This window comes from Phyllostomus discolor, chromosome 5, assembly GCF_004126475.2.
Source record: "Phyllostomus discolor isolate MPI-MPIP mPhyDis1 chromosome 5, mPhyDis1.pri.v3, whole genome shotgun sequence".
Classification (NCBI taxonomy): Eukaryota; Metazoa; Chordata; class Mammalia; order Chiroptera; family Phyllostomidae; genus Phyllostomus; species Phyllostomus discolor.
In genome coordinates this window covers 9458542-9472615 of record NC_040907.2, presented here as the reverse complement: position 1 = coordinate 9472615, position 14074 = coordinate 9458542, and the positions used below count along the sequence as shown (strand labels likewise).

The window sequence follows — 14074 nt, the reverse complement described above, 5'->3', positions numbered from 1 at the left end:
CTCCCTCCTGGGAGTGCCAGGGGACACGTGTGTACATATGTGTGAGGTGGGGCTGAGGGTCTTTCGTGCTGGGGGCAGGGGGCGGGCAGGAGTGGACACCAGGGCACCCAGAGCCCGCCTGCGTGTGAAGGGCGGTCCAGAGGCCTCCTTCCAGGGAGCAGACGGGGCGGCACGGTGTCACTTAACAGCCCAGCCCTGCTGGCCCCAGCCCTCTGCCCAGCTGCTGTCCCCCCACCGCGCTGAGCTCTGTCCCGCTGTGCCCAGCTGGAGGCTGATGGAGAAGGTGGCGTGACTGGAGCTGTGGCCTAGGAGACCGGAGGCCTAGTCCTCACCCAACCTGCTCTGTGACTTTGACTGGGTCCCAGCCCTTCCCTGGGCCTCTGTTTCCCTATGTACTGAGGGGTGAGTCCCTTGGATATGGTGACCCTGGATAGTGCGGTCTCTCTCTGAGGGCTGAGGAAGCCAGCAAGGGTTCTTGGGGATCCCCGGGGACTCTCACCTTTTCCACCATGGCCTGACCCCTGGAGACACCCCCAGACTCAATTGGCCTCCTCTCCTGTCTCTTGCAGTGGTACTGTTGGACTTCGCTGCGGCTAAAGGGGAACTCGGCTGGCTCACACACCCGTATGGCAAAGGGGTAAGGCTTCCGGGTCGGGCGGGGGCGTGAGAACAGGGACACTGAGGCCCAGGGAGGATGGGGCCAGCCTGCATCAGACAGCTCAGCCAGGACTCGGACTGAGTGTCCTGCTTCTCACACCAGGCGCAGAGGCAGCCATCCCAGGGCGGGCTGGGGGTTGGAAGGTGGCAGGGAAGGGGCCCAAGAGGTGGAAGGAGCTGGGAGACAGCCGAAGGCCCTAGCAGAGCCGAGACCCTTGGACGGACGCCTTGGAAGGCTGATGGTCGAGGGGACCATCTTGGGAAGGAAGGGGTTAAAGGCTCCCCGCGTGTCCTCCAGGTCCTGGTGCAGGAGGTAGGGGGTGAGGGGGAGACAGAGCGGTGCCTCCCAGGTGCCTGCAGCCCCCAGCCCGGAAAAGGATCAGATTCCTTCCTGCTGGGCCCCGCTCCCTGCTCCCCCAGCTGTTGCTTCCCCTTCCTGCTTCGGGCTGAGCTGGGTTTGCCTCATCCCGCCCAAGTTCTCTGCCCTCTGCTCTGGACCGTCAGGACCAGGACTGGAGGGCAAGACGCTGGGGTCCTTCCTCCAGCTTTGCGTGACACAACTATGTGGTCTTGAGGAAGATACTGCTGCTCTCCGGGCCTCAGTTTCCCCCTCTGTATAATGGGTTTGTCCTTGCTGAGTTTGTCCTGGGGCCCTTAGCCAGGGAGAAGTGTGTCTCCAGGGGGCTGGTTGGGACAGTCGCCACTGCGAGCCAGATCTGTGTGAGTTAGGTGCTTGTCCCCGGTCACCTGAGCTCCAAGGAGGCCCGGGGCGTAGCTGTAGCAGGATTTCCAGGATCCTGGCATGTCCCGCTGGGAGGGATCTCAGGCCGTGTAATCTAACCTGGCCATTATACAGAGTGAGAAACCGAGGCCCAAAGGCATTTGAGGTCTTGGTCTGTCACACAGTGAGGCCCAGGCCTCTCTCCTTGGCCCCTTTGCTTTCATCCATCCATCCATTCATTCACTGATTCACTGAACCCTTTCCTGAGCACCTGCTCTGTTCCAGGCAGGCCCTGGGCATACAGAAATGAATGAGACGCAGTCCCTGCCCCAAGGAGTTCAGACTCTAGCGTGGGAGCCAAACGTAGGTGTTCCCACATAGGCGCCAAGTGTTGCAACAAAGGAGACATGAGACTAGGAGCCAGAGAAGGGCACTTGGCCCAACCTAGGAAGTCTTCCTGGAGGAGGCTGAGCTTTGTTCTGAGGAGGGCAGAAGATGCACTCATCTGTCCCAAAGCCAAAACCTTCCTGATGGGGGATCACTGCTGTTTCTGACTTAACCTCTTCCCCTGCCCCTCACCCTCACCTACGTGCATGCGCGCAGTGAGTAATAGTGCCGCCGCCGCTCGCAGCAGCCTCGGTGACGGCTCTCTCATCTTGCCCCACCAGGCAGTGTGCTCAGCATTTGTAGACATTCTGCTGTCCATCCTCACAGCGACTCTGTGAGCTAGAGCGTGTCCCCAGTATGCAGACGTAGAGTTCGAGGCACAGTGAGCTTCCGTGATCTGCCTGAGGTCACACGGGGCCCCCAGTCTCCAGCCCCAACTTGCGGTCTAAGGGAGGAGAGGGTCAGCACCACGGCACTGGGGTCCGAAACGCCGGGAGGCACCTCCTGGCTCAGCACTTCTGGCCTGTGTGGGCCTCTCGGGGCCTCAGTGTCCTTCCCTGAGGAATGGGGATGGCGAGAACCGACAGGCGTCTTCCTGACGCCCGGCTCGGCCGCCTGGGCAGTGCCTCTGGGCCTCAGGTTGCCCCCGGACGCCTGCCCGCACTAACCTGTCCGCCCCACGCAGTGGGACCTGATGCAGAACATCATGGACGACGCGCCCATCTACATGTACTCCGTGTGCAACGTGGTGGCCGGGGACCAGGATAACTGGCTCCGCACCAACTGGGTGTACCGCGGCGAGGCCGAGCGCATCTTCATCGAGCTCAAGTTCACGGTGCGTGACTGTAACAGCTTCCCGGGGGGGGCCAGCTCCTGCAAGGAGACCTTCAACCTCTACTACGCCGAGTCAGACGTGGACTACGGCACCAACTTCCAGAAGCGCCAGTTCACCAAGATCGACACCATCGCCCCCGACGAGATCACGGTCAGCAGCGACTTCGAGGCCCGCCACGTGAAGCTGAACGTGGAGGAGCGCTCTGTGGGGCCGCTCACCCGCAAGGGCTTCTACCTGGCCTTCCAGGACATCGGTGCCTGCGTGGCGCTGCTCTCCGTCCGAGTCTACTACAAGAAGTGTCCCGAGCAGCTGCAGGGCCTGGCCCGCTTCCCCGAGACCATCGCGGGCTCCGATGCACCCTCCCTGGCCACCGTGGCTGGCACCTGTGTGGACTACGCCGTGGTGCCGCCCGGGGGTGACGAGCCCCGCATGCACTGTGCGGTCGACGGCGAGTGGCTGGTGCCCATCGGCCAGTGCCTGTGCCAGGAGGGGTACGAGAAAGTGGAGGACGCCTGCCAGGGTGAGTGACGGTGCAGGGGTGGCAGGGCAAGGGGGTGTGGGGGTGGAGGGTGTGTTCCCAGGCCCTCCTCTGGGCTCTGAGACTGCGGGACCTCGGTAAGGTCGTCTGTGCCCTGACGTTCAGTGGTTTCACTTGGTGGAGATCGCAACACCTTCCTGGACTTGAGGTTTATCTCTTATGACTGGATTCATTCATTCACTGAGAATAAGTGAATTGACAAATGAATGATTTGGGGCTAGTGTGGAGGTTACGAGCAAGGACTCTAAGACAAGAATGCCTGGCATCAAATCCCAGCTCTAAAAATGAGCTGTGGGACTTTAAGCCAGCTCCTTAACCTCTCTGTGCCTCAGTTTTCTCCTCTGTGAAATGGAGATGACATAGTGCCCCTCTTGTAGAGTTGCTACGATAATTAAATGACTTAATGCTCGTAAAGTGATTAGGTCAGTGTCTGACACGTAAGCGCTTTTAAGTGCGGTTGTTATTTTTGCTCCATCCCACAAGACTGTCTTGAGTATCGACTGCCTATGTGCCAGCGCTGTGGGCACCTGGGACAGTGCCAGGGGTCAGTCCCGTCTCTGTTGTTAACTTGCTGTGTGACCTTAGGCAAGTCACCGAACCTCTCTGGGTCCCAAGCTCCTTTTTTGTACCTGGAGGTAAGTAAATGGGATGCAGGATCCATATCCCCTGGCTGCACATACAAATTGCTTGGGGAGCTTTTGAAAAATGCCTGTGCAGGGGAAAGGGTAGAGGGAAACACAGGGTCTACCCGCCTCCCCAGCCCTCACCAGGGCTGTAGACCCAGACTCTGTCACAGGGACTTCTACTGGTGACAGATCAAGCCCGGAGAGGGGGCCAGTTAACTCAGACTGTCTCTGGGAACAGGGCCTGGGCATCGGCGAGCTCACGTGGGGAGGCTGTGGCTTGGCACCGCCAGGGCCTGTGACAGCGGAAATCTCTACAGCAACGTGGGTTCTTTTCAATGGGTGATTTTTTTTCTGGAAAGGGCTGTGGGGCAGGGCATGTGTGGAATGCGGGCCGACCTTTGGAAGGCCAGCTCATCCCCTTTCTCTGGGAGCTGCTTTGCTGAGATAAGCAGGGCGTTGAGAAATTGGGGGTTTAGTCCCTGCCGTTGTTGCCCGTACCCGCTGGGCGATTTTGGGGAAATCTCTGTTCATCTCTGGCCTCAGGTTTCCCGTCAATAAAACGGGAAGTTCAAGTCGAACAGCTGACTTCGTACTTGGTTTTTAGCCATGGATCCTACAACCTCTGGGGTGGGTTGAAGTGTTGGCGGGGGGGGCTGCACCCCTTTCTGATCGGCCTCCTGAAACAGATCCTCAGCACCTTGCTTAACACAGCTTGCAAACGCTCAGATGAGCAGATCCTTGTGGTGTAGCCTGTGGTGTGTAGTCTCTGTTCCCGCCCTTCTTAACCACCTGGTGGTCCTCTCAGCTCCCCTTTGCTGAGTGAGGTGCCCCCCCCCCACTCCGCCCGATTTAGGTGACCTCAAGTGCACACTCCCAGTTTCAGACAATGACCGTGGGATTTGGGGGTGGGGGGAGCTGAGGCAGCCCAGTGGGTTGAGCAGACTCCTCCCACATGACATCCTCACACAGGAATGCGGGGGTGGGGGTGAGGGGCCCGCCGAAAACTTTCCACAGGCTGGTGATTCAGGCCCTGCAGAGATAAGTGGATGGTTGGGGTGTGTGTGGGGGGGGCCTCTCCAGGAAGAGGGGGGTGGCCTTCCCTCCTCCGGAGGTGGGGGGTCAGGATTCTGGCAGGCTTTGTTTGCCAAGAGCTAGCAAGCCCCCCGTAGGGAGGGCTGGTTCCCAAGAGGCAAATCTTGGACTTCGCTGGGGGGACCCTCTCAACGGCCGGCCAGCCACCTGTTGCCTTGCTTTTCCCTCCTTGGGACCCCACTATCAAAATCCCCTTCCGTGTGCTTTCGGGGCCCTCTGTGTGCCTAGGAATCTCCAGCCCGGCTTCTCCGTACCCCTGCAGACTTTTCCCAGCCGCCGCTGACCGCGATGCCGACGGAGAGAATAACAGTAACTCCCATAACAGGTGTTTTCCACGGGCAGGCACAAGCCAGCCCAGGGCTTTGCCTGGATGCTCTTGCTGAGTTCGCCCCACCTTTCCGAGAGGTAGAGATTGTTATCCATCCCATTGAACAGACAGGGATCTGAGGCTCCAGAGGGGCTCAGAGACTTGCCTGGGATCACCCAGCTAAGATGTGGCTGCAGCAGGATTTGAATCCAGGCCCGCGTCCAAGCTAGAGGACGGGTCAGGAAGCGGGGCGGGAAATGACCAGTTCCTTTGGAATCCCTGACTCAGCTCTTGGCCTTGCTCTCAGGGCAGCCCCAGGATGGCAGGTCCTGGTGCAGGAGGTGGGGTGATCGGCGGGCACGTTGAGGGGGAAATTGAGGGAGGTGCAGGGTCTGCCCCTCCCCCGCCTGACTCTTCCCAGGGCCGTAGACCCGGATTCTCCCACCGGGGTTTCTGTGGAGGACAAACCGTGCCCAGAGAGGGGGCGTGGGTGCCTGAGGTCACCTAGCACCTGGTGCAGGTTATCCCCAGAGTCTGTGTCTCCTTAGGGGTCTTTCCCCAGTAAGCTGGGAGCTCAGGAAAGAGTTAAATGGACAACGGAAGGGAGGCACCTCCCAGGTGTTGTGCCGGACAGGTGGGCACACTGCCCGGAGAGCTCTCGTGAGCTATGTCAGGAATGAGCCAGCCTCCCTGTGGCTGCCCCCACCCCGTCCCCCGTCCCGGCCTGGAGGACAGTGGAGTCACTCAGGCTGACAGTCATCTCCCCTGGGGCTGCTTTGTCTCCCTGTTCGTCTCCGCTTCCTGTGCTGGCATCGGCAGCTGAGCGGGCGGGCCCCCCGGCTGGCGCCTCGGCCACGGGGACTGCCGGCCAGGTGAGCAGGTGGCCAGCGGCTTTGGCCAGAGACTCAGCCCAGCAGCTGGGAGGCCAGAGCTGGAGGCAGGGGTGGCAAACGGTTTGGGAATTCCCTCCTTGGAGACTCCTGCTCCCTTAAGGGGCCCAGCACCTCGGGAATGTCCCCTCTCCACATTAGTTTCTCTATTCCTGGTTCGCAGGGACACCCCATTCCAGGTACCACGCTAAGCATTTCACAAGCAAGGTTTTTTCCCATCTTCACCAACAACCCGGTGGGGCTGAGGACTTTATCCCCACTTTGCAGATGAGGAAACTGAGGCCCAGAGCATGGAAGCGGTGACCAGTGGCCAGAAGAGCTGGGGCCCGGCATGAGTAGGGCAGTGCGCTGTCCCCACTTGCCCCTGGCGTGTCTTTCTACATGCAGTGGTGTGACCGTGGCGAGTCCCCTCTGGGCCTCCATGGGCAGGGTCCACTGCCTGTGACTTGCTGCTGTGGCTCCGTCTGAGAACCTGGATTGCTCCGGCAGACTGTTGGTTGAGCCTGTGACTCACCACGTGTGGCAAGGGGCAGAGTCCTAGCACTGGCGTCGCGAGTGGCCCGAGCCTGGCCCGGGAGAGGAGGCACCCCCTGGGCAGGAGGCGGCTCTGGTTGAGGTGGTTCTTAGGCAGCGGGGCCCTGGGCTGTGGCGGGAGCCCGGCTTTGCCAGGACCCGGCTGGGGGCTCTGTGTGCACTTGGGTTTGTCCCCTCCCTGGGGAGTGCCACCAGGCCTCAGCTCTGTGGAATCACCTCTGGCCTGCAGGAGAGGGCGGGCTGTGGGTGGCGGTCCCCCCCTCCACTCTTCCTGCTTTGTCTACGCCACCCTCAGTTCACACTGGGGGCAAAGTCAGGGGCTGGCAGCTCCTTGGGGAGGCCCCTCCCTCCCTCACCGGAGGTGAGTGGGTCCCCAGAACGGAAGGAAGGAGGCGAGGGAAAGCAAACAGAAGATAAAAGGCCGGTGGTAGGGAGGTGGTAGGGAGAGGGCAGGAAGCTGGGAGGCTGGGGGGGAGCCTCCCGGCTTATCATGACTTGGTGGAGGAATGCTCCCCAAGATAATTCCCCAGGGCGTGTGTGAAAGGTGCTTCGGTGGGGACAACAGGGCCGGCCATGGAGCGAGATGCCCCAGGGCCTGGAGTTATCAGTTCCCCTCATTTGCTGGGTCAGTAACTTCTGGGTCACCATTGACAAAGTCCACGTCCTTGGGCCGAGGCGGTGTGCACCGGCTAAACTAGACGTGGCTTGGGGAAGTGACTGGCCCCAGGGGAGTTACCACCATGACCCCCTGACCTGCTGACCTCACCACCATTGGCCTGGGAGGTGGTTGGGCCTTGGGGGGGAGGAGCTCTGCCGGGGGCTGGATTTGCGTCACACCAGAGGGCGTCTGTCCCTGAGTCACCCCACGCTGCCACCCGAGGGGCCGGCACTGGGAACTGGAAAAACTGGGGTGCAACTCAGGGTGCAGCCACTGTGTCCTAGTTCCCCTGCTCAGAGGGGTCGGGGCCTGCCAGGTGACTGGGGCCAGAGAAGGTCTCCACGGGTGTGCCAAAGCCGGGCGCTCAGGCCAGGCAAGTGGCTGTCCTGGTGTGCCTTCCCCACGGGGTCCCCCTGGGCGCCAGGACACTGCTCACTGCTCTGGTCCCGGAGTGCGTGTTTAGTGCGCACGTCGTAGGTTCTGCGCTTCACTCGCACGTTTATTCATTCATTCATCCGTCCAAACGTTAGCGGAGCACCTGCTGCGTGCCAGGCCCTGTGTTGGGCCATCGGACTCGGACTCTGCTGGGCTCCGTTCCTGCTCCCCAGGAGCTGCCAGCCTCACAGTGGCTCCCAGTAGGTGCAGAAATACTTTCAGATGGAGCCCTGACACCAGGCTGTGAATTCCCCTGGAGCGGACACGGTGTTTATCTCTCCCCCCACGGTATCCCAGTACCCAGCGTTGTGCCAGATGCGTAGGAAGTGCTCACTTTCTGTTTGTCAAACATAAGATTGAGTAATGGATGCCCTGATGGGACAGAAGGCAGCCGGCGATTGGGCGGTCTGGGAGGGTCGTGTAGGGGCGCTCTGTAAGCCCCAAGCTGGGTATTGAAGGATGCGTAGGAGTCTGCAGGCTGGCTGAGGGACAGTGAGGATCTTGTGTGTGTGGCCGGGTTCTGAGCGTGTGTGTGAACACCCAGTGTGTGACCCCTATCCCCACTTGCTTGCCCAGAATGCCAAGCAATCCAGCCGGGCAAAGTCAGGAGGACGCGGGAACTTACCGGTGTCCTACACGTGAACTCCACGGCCCCCGAGAGCAGGCGCTCTTTCTGGCGTGGCCCCAGGGCCAGCCCCTCGGAGCTCCGCGGTGGGAGGAGGGGGCGGCACATTCTCGTCAGGCAAGCACATGCCCTGTTGATACTGCCTCTCCACTGTATTATCTGGCACATCCGCAGCGGAAATCTCTCCAAATTCTCTCTTTCCTGCCGGCAACAGGCGGGCCACCCCCAGGCTCTGGGGCCAGAGAATGGAACCCGACTCTTCCCCGACTTCCTCCTCTTGGCACAGGGCTGGGCGGAGCTGGGGGGTAGCCGCGTGGTGCGGAGTGGGGGCCTGGTGGGGGTCTGCAGGTGGCTAAAGCCTGTAGAGCAGAGCCAAGCCCGAGCTGTGGGGGGCTCGGGGTCCCCTCCCCAGCCCGAGAGCCTGGGCTGGGAAGGTGTGACTGTGGTTCTAGGGGCCTTTGAGCACCCATCTCTGCTGGGACTGGACCTCCTGCAGCCCGCACTTCCCCAGGGGCAGGCCCCTGGCAGACAGGGCAGAGCATCTGGGGGAATTGAAATCCTGGGATAAACATGGCTCAGCTTTCTGGAGTCTCATTTTCACTCGAAGATTTGGGAGAGGAGAGAGTATTTTTGTATTATAAGACATATGGGGATGAATGCAAAATACACGTGGATTTCTTAAATGCAGTAGGAGATTTGAAGGATCTTGGGGCTTGAAGGAGGCTGCTTTGACCAATGCCCCTGGGTTTGGTTCCACTCTTTTCTTTCTTTCTTTTTTTAAATCTTTTTATGTTTTTATTATCTTTTAAAGATTTTATTATTTTTTTTATTTTAGAGAGGGAAGGAGAGGGAGAAAGAGGGGGAGAAAAATAGCAATGTGTGGTTGCCTCTCATGTGTGCCCCTTACCCAGGGACCTGGCCTGCAACCCAGGCATGTGCCGTGATTGGGATTCGAACTGTTTTGTTTTTTGTTTTTTTTTTAATAATAGGTAAAATTTATTTTATTAAATTTGAAAAAAGAAAATATATAAACATTTTAAACATAAAGTAATAATAGAAGGTCCCACTTTTATACATAATTCTTCACAAATTAAGTTGTTCAGTGATCCCATTAAATTCCTAATTTATATTCCAAAAATGTGGGTGACCTTAAAGGATTAGACGGGATTCGAACTGTTGACCCTTTGGTTCACAGGCCCACGCTCAATCCACTGAGCCACATCAGCCAGGGCTGGTTCCACTCCTTTCTCCCCATAGGACATAGTGCGCCCAGTGTGAGAAGACCTGTATTAGGAGTGCACCCCCCCGCCACCCCTTTCCAGCTGCTCTGAAGTCAGTCTTGGGATTTTCTGGCTCTTGAAGCCGGTCAGGCCCCATCTCCTCTCTTTTTGGGCTCGTTCCAGAACATCCATTCCTCTCTGCTCTGAACCGCGCCGCTCGTGCGAAAGAAGAGGGGATCCAAGTGTAACTAACATCCTGGGCTTAGGTGTTGGTTCTGGGTCTTAGGAGCTTGCTGACCTTGGACGAGTTGCTTTGCCCCTCTGCACTTCAGTTTCTCCACCTTCAAGGAGAGTGAGCGGTAACAGTGCCCAGGCACAGCAGGCTTATTGTGAGGACTAAGCCACGTGCTCGGCCCGGAAGCTGCACAGAGCAGGTGTTCCGCCAGCGGTCAGTGTTGGGCGTCGGGGCTCCAGGCTCTGCACAGAGCAGGAGTCGGGTCCCGGGCCCCCTCTGTCCTGGACAAGCCCCCTTTCCGACAGCGCATGCCCGGGCTGTTTCGGGGCCTGTGCTGAGGTTTGGGGCCCACGCAGAGCGAGTGAGAGAGACTGTTGGGATGGTCCCCATGTTCCTCCTATAAGAAGAGTCAGTAACAGGAAGTCATTTGTCCAAGACCTTAAGGAACTGGGTGTCCTTTGAGCGCTGCCGTGGCTCCCAGTCCCCCGCCCACCTCTGCTCAAATAGGCGACTGGACGGACAGGAGGGAGACTCGTGGCCCTTGGGACGAAGTCCCAGCGGCTTGGATGTGAGTTCAAGGCCTCCCTCCTTCCGGCTCCTGCAGACCTCTCGGCCTTTGTTGCCTGCTGCTCCCCCCAGTCTGTGCCCACGAAGCCACTCGCGCCTTCTTTGGTCTTGCTGCCCCCCACCCTAGCCCTCCCAGTACTGCTGTCCTGCCGGGCTGCTCAGCCTCTGAGCCCCAGCTGAAACGCCTCCTCTGGGGCTCCTCGGACCTCTGGCTGCGGTTGATCCCGCCCCTTAGCCCTGTGCCCCACGCCTTCGCCTTCGTGGTGGACGGTGCCCCGGGCCCCGGCGCCCCGAGGTCAGGGCCAGGCACAGAACAGAGGACCGGCCAGTGTCTGAGGCACAGGACACTGGGCTTGGAAGTGTCCCAGGTCCCTCGCCACAGATGAGGTCGAGGGAGGGTGTTGGTAGTTTAGGGTTCTAGAAGAGGTCCCTAAGGTGACCCCACTCCACTCTGGCCACTTCAAGTCCCAGACAGCCCTGCACAGTGGGCCTCGTGTCTGGGCAGCTTCCTGCCCGTGGGTCCAGGAAGGGGCGTGGGCCGGGGGCAGGACAGCGCAGTGGCAGGAAGAAGCCTCCGGAGTCAGGTGCCTGCGCCCCTAGCCGGCCGGGCCAGGAGAGGACCTACCGTGAGGGGGAGGAGGAAGAGCTGCTTCCTGGCTGCCTTTGTGAGTGGCGGAAATGACTCGGTCCTGGAAACGGATCCAGGGAAAACACTCGGGGCCTGGCCTTTCCTGCTTCCTGGTCGGCCAGCCCTGGGACGGGAAGGCGGTCGGGCCTTGGAGTGAGCGGAGCACCTGCGGGGTGGCGTCCTGAGCTGGCGTCCTTGCCTGGCCGCTCCGTCAAGGTGGTGGCGACAGTCACCAAAACAAACAGTGAAGAAGACAGTTGTTGCCCGGGGCAGCCCAGAGTCCAGGTGGGCACCCGTCGGGCTGGGCTGCACAAAGGAGATGCAGCGTGCTCTGTCCAGCGTGGAGCCAGGCGTGGGATGGGATTTGCTGGGAGCTGCAGGGTGAGGTGTGGGCCTTGAGTGCCCAGCTCAGGGCCGAGGTGCTTCTCGCAGGAGTGGTGGGGAGGGATGCAAGGGTTTGGAACAAGCAGATGAGGCATTTCCCGAGTGCCCAGTGCGAGCTGGGTGCCAGCCACGCGTTCTCTCATCAGAAGACACTGTACCCGCGAGGACGCAGGCCCAGAGAGGTTTAGTGACTTGCATGGGGTCTCATGGCCAGGGGTTGGAGCGGCCGCCTGTGGTGGGAGCTGGCTGAACTGAACGCTGTTCCTCCCTGTGTCCGCCAGCTTGCTCGTCTGGATTCTTCAAGTCAGAGATAAGTGAGAGCCCCTGTTTGGAGTGCCCAGCACACACCCTGCCGTCCCCCGAGGGGGCCACCTCCTGTGAGTGTGAGGAGGGCTACTTCCGGGCCCCGCGGGACCTGCTCTCCATGCCCTGCACGCGTGAGTCCGCTGTGGTGGGCTGGGAGGTCGGCTGAGGTGGGCGTGGCCTGGCGGTGGCCCTGTCCGGGGGGTCCCGGGGTTCAAGCTCCGCCCTCTGCCCTCCGTGTAGGCCCGCCCTCTGCCCCAAGCTACCTCACGGCCGTGGGCATGGGTGCCAGAGTGGAGCTGCGCTGGACGCCCCCCCTGGACAATGGTGGCCGTGAAGACATCAGCTACAAGGTCACGTGTGACCAGTGCCTGCCCGAGTCGGGCGAGTGCAGGCCGTGCGAGGCCAGCGTGAGCTACTCTGAGCCACCGGACATGCTGACCCGCACCAGCGTGACGGTCAGCGACCTGGAGCCCCACATGAACTACACCTTTGCCGTGGAGGCCCGCAACGGCGTGTCAGACCTGGTGGCCAGCCGCAGCGTCCGCACCGCCAGCGTCAGCATCAACCAGACAGGTGAGGACCTGCCAGTGGTGGCTGTCGCCCAGGTGGGGCTTCCGGGGAGAGGACAGCCACCCAGGGCTCAGCCACGCTCAGCGAGAGGGGGGCAGCGGCAAGGAGTTGAAAGCACTGTCTCTGGCGTCGCTTCTGAGCTCTGTGACTGTGGGCAAGTGGCCCAACCTTTCCGAGCCTCAGTTTCCTCACCTGTAACGTGAGGATGGGCAACAGGGCTATTGAGAAGATTGAATAAATTCTTCCGTATAAGACTCTTAGAATCGTGCCTGGTCCACAGAAAGGAGATAGCAGGAGGGGGCTGTTATCTTATTTTTATTACCTGTGCTCCCATAAATGCTCTCAGGGCACCTCTGTGCTGGCTGTGGGCGGCCGGGGCCGGGGCTCGGTGCTCTGGAGCGGGAAGGGAAGAATCCCAGGCTAGACTCTGAAGAGCCTGGGCTGTGGGTGGGTCTGGGGCACTCACCCCTGCCCCCTGCCCCCTGGGCGGCTCCTCACGCCCCTGCTACACCCACTGCTCTGCCCAGAGCCCCCCAAGGTGAAGCTGGAGGACCGCAGCACCACCTCGCTGAGCGTGTCTTGGACCATCCCCCTGCCACAGCGGAGCCGGGTGTGGAAGTACGAGGTCACCTACCGCAAGAAGGTAACTCACAGAGGGTCCGGGGTGGCCCCAGCTGGTTTCATAGATGCTCCCTGTGGGACAGCCATCCGAGGAAGCCCCATTCTGCAGATGGGGAGACTGAGGTCTGGGCTCTTCCTGAGTCAGCCTTCCCGGGCCAGCACAGCAGAGATTTGTGGCAGGGAAGACTCAGTGTTGCTGAATTCCCAGACGAGATAGTTGGGGGTCGGGGAAGAGCCAGGTCTTGGGGGGGTGGTCAGGCAGACCGGGGTTTGAGTCCCGGCCGTGCATTTGCTGCCTGTGACTGCTTTGAGCCCAGTCTCCTCCTCCATAAGGGGAGCGCTGAGTTGGCTGGCACAGCGCGAGCTAAGCCGGGGTGGCCGCTGGTGGGCTGAGCGAGGCCCCCGCTGGCCCTCATCGTCCGCCTCTGTGCCCGCCGGCCGCCCGCAGGGGGACTCCAACAGCTACAATGTGCGCCGCACTGAGGACTTCTCCGTGACCCTGGACGACCTGGCTCCGGACACCACCTACCTGGTCCAAGTGCAGGCGCTGACGCAGGAGGGCCAGGGTGCCGGCAGCAAGGTGCACGAGTTCCAGACGCTGGGTGAGTCGGGGGCCAGGGCGGGAGCCAGGCCAGGGCCCTGCAGTGGGGCAGCTAGGACATCCTGAGAGGAGGAAATGGGTCAGAGAACCTGGGAGCCCCCCGCCCCCCGTCAACCTGATTCTGGGGCAGCCCTGTGTGGGCTGACAGCCTGCGGAAGGGGCCCAGGGGTGGTCGTCCGGGCCAGTGTTGTGGGAAGGACAGACATGGGCGCTGGTGCTGGCAGACCCACTTCAAACCCTCCCTCGTGGAAAGAGTCCCGCACACCTGGGAGTGCCTGCTGTAACGGGGGAGTGGGGGCTTTCTTTGCCCATCTGTGAAATGGGAGTCAAGACCCTTCCGAACCACCCCAAGTAAAGGAATTCAGCACAGGTCTTGGGTCCCCAGCCAGAGCGGGCCTCGGGTGCATTAGGGAGCTCGGAGTCGGTGTGGGGGGCACCCTTGTCATCTGTTGTCTCCCCCGACAGCCACCGAAGGGTCTGCCAACGTGGCGGTGATCGCCGCCGTGGCGGTGGTCGTCGCCGTGGTTCTGGTGCTGGCCGGAGTCGGCATCTTCATCCTCCGCAGGTTCGTCGGGCTCAAGTGGGACGCAGGCGGGCGGGGACCTCCGTTTCCTGTCTGGAAAACGGGCTGATGGCA

General features: G+C 60.8%; 1 protein-coding gene across 2 annotated transcripts in view; it reads left to right on the top strand.

The window, feature by feature from the left end:
- Window positions 1-14074, top strand: part of EPHA2 (EPH receptor A2) — a 28361-nt gene that overhangs the window by 4470 nt on the left and 9817 nt on the right. For both annotated transcript variants that reach the window (XM_036025358.1, XM_028512806.2), the window contains exons 2-8: window positions 570-637; window positions 2451-3120; window positions 11621-11776; window positions 11886-12218; window positions 12743-12858; window positions 13285-13438; window positions 13903-14002. In XM_036025358.1, the coding sequence (XP_035881251.1) occupies window positions 570-637; window positions 2451-3120; window positions 11621-11776; window positions 11886-12218; window positions 12743-12858; window positions 13285-13438; window positions 13903-14002 (1597 nt within the window). The remainder of the gene's footprint in view (window positions 1-569; window positions 638-2450; window positions 3121-11620; window positions 11777-11885; window positions 12219-12742; window positions 12859-13284; window positions 13439-13902; window positions 14003-14074) is intronic.